Below are 7093 nucleotides of genomic sequence, written 5' to 3'. Positions count from 1 at the left end.
AATAATTAATTATTTTTTTAAAATTTTTTATTTTTAAAAAAATAAAATAAAAAAAATGCAAGCATTTTAATCTATTTTCTTATATAGGATAAAATTATAAAAATAATATAAAATTTTATGATTTTTTTTTTTTAAATATCTTAAATAATTTAAAAATATAACTTATGTATTTTTTTTAAATTAAAAAAAAAATATTTTTAAACTAAAAAAATATACATATTAATATATAAGAAAATTAAAAAAAAAAACATGGAAATTAAAAACATTAATAATTATGATGGACTAAATTAAATATTTTCATATTAAACTATTATAAATGAATAAATAAATATATATAATATATTTATAAAAAAACAAAATATTATATGTAATAATAAAATCAAATTCAAATATTAACAATAATTTATTTAATAAAATATAATGGTAAAATAAATAAATTATAATTGTTTTATATATACTCATATTAAAAAATAATAAATTATATATGCAAAATAAAAAATATATTCTTATATAATATTTGCAATATAACAATAAAAATAGAAAACAAATAAGTAAAAGTAAAATATATTTTTATATATAATAAAAATTAATGATTAAAATATTTAAAAGAAATATATATATACATTATATATATATATATATTAAAATTATATATAATATGAAATTATTTTATATATTATTACTTTTTTAAATTATTTTAATTTTTTTTTTTTAATATAATTTATATTATATTTTTTCAAAATATTTTTTATTTATTTATTTAATTTTTTTAAAATACTCAATAAAAATTAAAATGATATAAAAATTGTATAATGGTTTTTTTATATTTGATTAATTTTATTAAAACGAAAAATAAAATATAACTTGAAAAAAAAAAAATCAATCTAAAAAGTAATATTTAAACGGTTAAAATAATAAGATTGGAGAATATTTAAATGAAATATTAATATTTAATTTAAAAAAGGTTTTTAAAAAAACTTTTACTAAGAGTTATAAATAATAAGAATATAAAATAATATATCTATAGTTATTAAATGATTTATATGAATAAAAAAAAAATATAAAATAAAATAAATATAAATTAAAAAAAAAAGTATTAATAAAATGCAATTATTTATATTGGATAATAATTATGATAGAGGAAGCAGAATTATCAAAATTAATAAATCTTTTAAATTAAAATGAAAAATCATTATAATTAAAAAGAAAATAAAAGAAATAAAGTAGTTTTATAACAATAAATATCTATAAATTTTCACTAATAAAAAATAAGAAAGTTTAATTTTTTTAAATTGTTAAATTCAAAAAAAACTCGAAAATTCAAACAAAAAAATTAAATAGATAAAAGAAGAAAAAAAAAAAAAGGAATATTTATAAAATTAATATCTAAATATATATGTACTTAATTAGTTATCCTGTATAAAAAATTAATTTATAGAAAATGAAATGATTTAAATAATATATATTAGAATCGACTAATTAATATTACAATAACTATAGCTTCAATAAAGTTATAATAATAAAGAGAGAGAACAAAAAAAAAACGATAAGAATCGATTAATTAATATTACAATAACTTTAGCTTAAGTAAAGTTATAGTAATAAAGAGAGAGAGAGAAAGAGAGAGAGAAAACAAAAAAAAACGATAATACTAATAAATAAGAAAAATAATAATAAAAATAAACTTAACAAATAGATTTTTTCTTTTAGAATATAATTACTTTTAAAATACATTTTAGGTTAAAAAAATTAATTAAATTAGATTTAATAAACATAACTTTATAAAATTTACAAAAAAAGAAATAAGTCTAATGACAATAAAGTTAGAAAAACAATTATATTAACATAAATACCATAAATAAAAAAATATATTTAAACTGTATATATTATTTAAAATATGTTTTTATCTTTTTTTTTAAAAAAAAAATAAATAAAAAAAAATAATATAAAATAATAAAAAGTATTCATTATTATTTAAATATTCCTTTTTATTAACCTTTATAATTATAATAAATATATAAATTAAAAATTAAATTTACAAACGTTTTATTTTTTTAATTAAGTGCCATTTATGTTTTTAAATTCGTCTTTTTATTTTTATTAAGAAGCTCTATATAAGCTATCTTATTTTTAAAGGGTTAATTTATTATTATTATTATAACTAGGACTATTAAATTAACTATAATAATTATTTTTTTCTTTTGTTTTATTTTATTGAACAGATTATCTTTTCTCAATTATATTTTATTATTAATAAACAGGTAATTGTGTTTTTTAAGCATCGTTTTGAATATTATCAATTTTAAGATCTTCTTTTTATTCTTGTTATTTGATATTTTCATTATTTTTATATTTTAACTTTTATTTAAAATAAATAAATATTAAATTAAATATATATAAAAAAAAAAAATTAATTATTTTAGAAATATTTAATAATTATATATATAATACTATTATACTTAACTCAATTTTGTCCAATCAAATATATTATCTAACTTACATTCCAATTTAAACAATAAATTTCGAAAAAGTCCTTTAATCCAATTATAATCTGGCCTTTCTTCGAACTTAAGATTTCTACAATACTTCAAATAGTTGCAAAATTCATCTATTTGTATAATTAATGAAAATATACTGGATATATTTAAATATTTATATATATTAATATTTCTTTATATCTAAATTCATATATTAATTTACCTGGAAATCCTTAACAAAGTTCTTCGGCCGAAGTTTATATTTTGATTTCTCCAATTTTATCATATTTTTCTTTCTTTGTTTGTGCTCTAACTCCTTACCATGGTAAACTTCCTTTTAAAAAATACATAAGCACATGTCCTATTGATTCCAAATCATCTCTTCTGCTTTATTCTTAATAATAATTAGATTTTTTTTATAAATTTTTTCTTTATTAATAAAAATTTACCAATCCCAGTATGCGTATTAATAGAAGAATACCTTACAGTTCCAGTTAAAGGTTTACCTTCTTTATACTCTATATGTTATCCAGTTTTCATATCCCTATATTTTTTAGATAATCCATAATCAATAATATATACTGTATCTGCTTTTTTATTAACTCCAATTAAAAAATTATCAGGTTTAATATCTCTATGTATGAAATTTTTGGCATGAAAATATTCAATTCTTGATATCATTTATTCAGCAACTAGTAAAGTAGTTTTTAAGCTAAATTTTTTCCCACAATAATTAAATAAATCATCTAAAGAAGGGCCTAATAAATCTATAACCATTACATTATAATCTCCATCTTTTCCAAACCAATTAATATTTGGTATTCCAACTTATTAAATTTTATTTTATTTATTTCTTTTATTTACCTCCTCCTTGTAGTATTTTATATATTTTACTCTCATATTCTAATTAAGGAAATTTTGATTTTATTGATTCTAATTTTATGGCTATTTCTTCGTTTGTTTGTATATTTGTTCCTATTTTTATTCGAATTTATAAAAATACATATATATGTTTTTACCATGGTATATTTCACCGAATGATCCACTTCCTATTTTTTTTCCTATTCTAAACTTTCCACCTACTTTTATTTCCATTGTTTATTTTGATATATTTTAACTTATATTTTATTTTATTTTGGATTTATTTTTTAATTTAAATGTTATTTTCTATATTTAATAAATTTTCTTTGTTTTATAAATTTTTTTCTTTACTTTTTTTATAATAAAGAATTAATATATAAAAAAAATATTAGGTTATAAATATATATATATATATATATATATATATATATATATTATATAATTTTTATATTAATTAAAATATAAAGACTTTTCTAATTTTAAAATTATTATCAATAAAGTTTTAGGTTTTAATATATTATTTTTTGAAATTTAAAAATATAAATAATATCTATGTTTAAAACAAAAAAATATAATTATTAAAAATATAATAATATAACATTAAAATATAATAAATTTAATTATAAAAAAACATCAAAAAAAGTAACTTAAAAAATAAAAACCACAATAAAGTAAATGGAAGATATACATAATCTAAAAATAAATAATTTATGTACGTTAAATACAGAAATAAGTGAAACACCAGAATCTAAAAATATTTAATTAGAATTTAAAGAAGAATTCATATCCACTTATAAATTAAAAGATATAATAATAGAAGCAGTACAACCATACATACAAAAATACAATAACTAGAAAAAATATAGTATTAAAAAGAGAATGAATTAATAACTTTACATTATGCAATAAGATAAATGGACGAAACAATAAAAAAGCTGGAATAAATGAAATTAAATCCGTTAAAAGCAGTAGTAAAAAAGTAAACTCCTAAAGTAGAATAAGGAATAAATCAAATTCAAAATAAAGTATATATATTTATTTTTTATTATTTTAATATATATTTATAATTTAATATTAAAAGTTTAACTCTTCATTATAAAATAATAATAAATAAATTAATAATAATAATTAAAATTCTATTTAGACTTCGTCATTATTTTTATAATAATCTTAGTAATAATTTTAAAAAAAACCCGGAGTTCCTTCATTCTCTAAAAATAAGACACATGAAAATTTGAGTAATTTTAAAATTTTTCTTTTTATTATTATAAAAAATCAACTTTATTAAAGAAAGTGGACTATCTTTACATAAAGAAGATAAAAATTTAAAAACATTAGAAAAAAAATCGCAAAAATTAAATATTGATGATAATATATAATTGACAGAATCTATATAAGAACATAATTAATAAAATCCATTAAAATTATTAGAAGATTTACATAAAAACAATATAAATACAAATAGAAATTCAGAAATGTCTAATTAAAGTCATGAAAATGTGAAATTAAAAATAGAAAATTTAAATAAAAATAATGAAAATAACAAAAAAATCGAAAAATTAAATTCTGATAATGAAACAACAAATCATTAAAATATAAATAAAATAGAACACGTTTAAAATCAATTAAATGATGATTCATTATTAATATGATAAGAAAATATTTATATCTATTTATATACTTATATATATATATATTTAAATTATCATTTTTTCTTTTTTAGACTAGTTAATGATTATACAACTCCTTATAATTTTTTAATATTATCATTTCTAGTATTTAAAGTTTTAGATTTTACATTATGAGGTATTGGTTTAAGTTTATTATTTAAGTTTTTCGATTCAGAATTAGTATTAGAAGTCGAATTAATTCGATTTATAATATTACTTGAATACTTTTGAATTTTAGATTTAAAAACGAATTATTTTTAATCGTTTTTAATTTCTTCACCTTCTTCTGCTTCGTCTATTGACTGTAAACTTTCATATTGGCTTTTTAAATTAGATTATTCGCTTTTTTCTGAAACTGAACATTATGTCTTTTTCTTATTTGGACTATAATCAATTGAGTTTTTCTTAGAATGCTATTATGAATCTAATGATAAAAACGATCCTATATTATTTTAATTATTTTATGCCTATATTTATTTAGTTTTTCCATTTATTAATGCTACTTTCATTTTAAAAGACTTAGAATCTATAATTTCTTAATTTTTTTTTCTTTTTATGTTTAATTTTTTTTTTTTTTTTTTTTATATTTTTTACTTTTCTTATTTATGTAATTATTTAATAACCTCAACATTTCCTTTAAACGGAATTATATTTTTTTGAATTTCACATTTTAAAAAATTTGAAAAAAATGAACTTTGAAGCGCATTTTTTGCCGAAATTCTTTTCTTCGGATCAATTTCAAGAAGCTCCTTTAATAATAAAAAGACTTCCTAAGGAAGATCTTTTTAATCATTTTCTAAATTTATTTTACATAATTTATTTTCTTTTAACACTTCTGCATGGGTAGTTCCTCCAAAAAGTGGCTTATGGACGCATCTTTTAAAATGAAATAATTATATATATATAATATATATATATATATATATATATATTTATATATATATATATTTTATAATATATTTATATAATAAATAAATACAATCTATAAAAAATACATCCAACAGAAAAAACATCACAAACATTTTAATAATGCGATATTTTACTTTCATCTAAATTCGCAATCTCAGGGGCTACATAACCCGGTGTTCCACATTTTAAATAGATATATTTTTCACAATCAGCTTTAGTAGCTAATCCGAAATCTCCAATAACTAGATCTAATTATTCTTTATTTCTCATGAGAATATTCTCAGGTTTAATATCTCTATGCATGACATTTTTACTATGAAGCTCAGCTATTCCTTCTAGAATTTATTAAATTAAACTTCCTATTTCTTACCAACTCATATTGGGTTTTTTCTTAATTAAATCTTACAATTATCCTCCTTCAACTAATTCCATGACAATTTTAATGGAAGAATCAGTATCAAAGACTTCTATTAATTTCATAATGTTTTTATGATTAAAAATTCTCATTAATTCGAGTTCGTTTTGAATTTCTTATTTGCCATCTATTGACAAATAAATATAAGATTTACTTAAATTTTTTATTGCAAAATGCTTTTTATTCCTTTTATTTTATGCAATTGTTACATTAGCATATGACCCGCTCCCTATAACTCTTTTAACATCATAATATTTATAAAAGTTATTCTAAATTAGTTATTTAGATAGTATTTCTTGCCATTTTAAATATTGACTTTTATCCTTTAATTTAAACTAACTGAAAATATTATTATTTATAAACTACAAACCTATCATATAGTCTTCGATTTTATTCTGTTCGTTTTCATTAAATGAGTTATCTATGATTATCTCAAAAATCAATTCAAACGAAAAATTTAATAATGCCTTCACTTATTTATTCTCTAGTAAATATAATTTTCCTTTATATAAATTTAACTCGCAGTCTTCGAATTAATCATTTTCGTTTATTCTTTTTTGAAATTAAGATTATAATATTGGTTTTTATTCAATTGGTAATGTCATATGGTGTTCAGGAGTACTTTGTATCCAAAAGTATTCAATTGTTTATTGTATTTTTGTAGCCATTTTTTTTTTAAAAAAAAAAAAAAATTTGAGTTTTTTATATTTTAGAAAAAAAAAAAATTTATATTTTAATAAATAATATATTTAAAAAAAAAA

At 16.4% G+C, this 7093-nt stretch overlaps 2 protein-coding genes across 2 annotated transcripts, besides 15 other annotated features; both read right to left on the bottom strand. All coding sequences in view use genetic code 6, as the record gives it.

Annotated features, from left to right (window-relative positions):
• Window positions 1-612: 612 nt before the first annotated feature.
• Window positions 613-679: a microsatellite.
• Window positions 673-765: a microsatellite.
• Window positions 766-1051: 286 nt separating this feature from the next.
• Window positions 1052-1091: a microsatellite.
• Window positions 1092-1155: 64 nt separating this feature from the next.
• Window positions 1156-1210: a microsatellite.
• A 393-nt stretch (window positions 1211-1603) lies between these two features.
• Window positions 1604-1630: a microsatellite.
• Window positions 1608-1632: a microsatellite.
• A 285-nt stretch (window positions 1633-1917) lies between these two features.
• Window positions 1918-1960: a microsatellite.
• Window positions 1919-1951: a microsatellite.
• Window positions 1921-1958: a microsatellite.
• A 499-nt stretch (window positions 1961-2459) lies between the features above and the next one.
• IMG5_088120 (hypothetical protein) lies at window positions 2460-3572 on the bottom strand (the record flags this gene model as incomplete). The annotated part of the gene is made up of 5 exons (XM_004035762.1): window positions 2460-2608; window positions 2701-2871; window positions 2927-3304; window positions 3342-3452; window positions 3497-3572. Coding segments are annotated over 5 exons (885 nt in total), but the record flags the coding sequence as incomplete, so codon positions are not given.
• Window positions 3573-3639: 67 nt separating this feature from the next.
• Window positions 3640-3680: a microsatellite.
• A 52-nt stretch (window positions 3681-3732) lies between these two features.
• Window positions 3733-3779: a microsatellite.
• A 654-nt stretch (window positions 3780-4433) lies between these two features.
• Window positions 4434-4463: a microsatellite.
• Window positions 4464-4829: 366 nt separating this feature from the next.
• Window positions 4830-4879: a microsatellite.
• Window positions 4880-5043: 164 nt separating this feature from the next.
• On the bottom strand, window positions 5044-6877 carry IMG5_088110 (protein kinase domain protein; the record flags this gene model as incomplete). The annotated part of the gene is made up of 2 exons (XM_004035761.1): window positions 5988-6877; window positions 5044-5884 (listed from the first exon to the last, which is right to left on the bottom strand). Exons 1-2 carry the CDS (start codon window positions 6707-6709, stop codon window positions 5044-5046), a joined length of 1563 nt encoding a protein of 520 aa, XP_004035809.1. The 5' UTR covers window positions 6710-6877.
• Window positions 5545-5600: a microsatellite.
• Window positions 5903-5975: a microsatellite.
• Window positions 6878-7093: the final 216 nt, after the last annotated feature.

This window comes from Ichthyophthirius multifiliis (assembly GCF_000220395.1).
Source record: "Ichthyophthirius multifiliis unplaced genomic scaffold scaff_1120509250669, whole genome shotgun sequence".
Classification (NCBI taxonomy): Eukaryota; Ciliophora; class Oligohymenophorea; order Hymenostomatida; genus Ichthyophthirius; species Ichthyophthirius multifiliis.
Note: the sequence above shows the minus strand (reverse complement) of the source record. Positions and strands in the feature narration are given on the sequence as shown.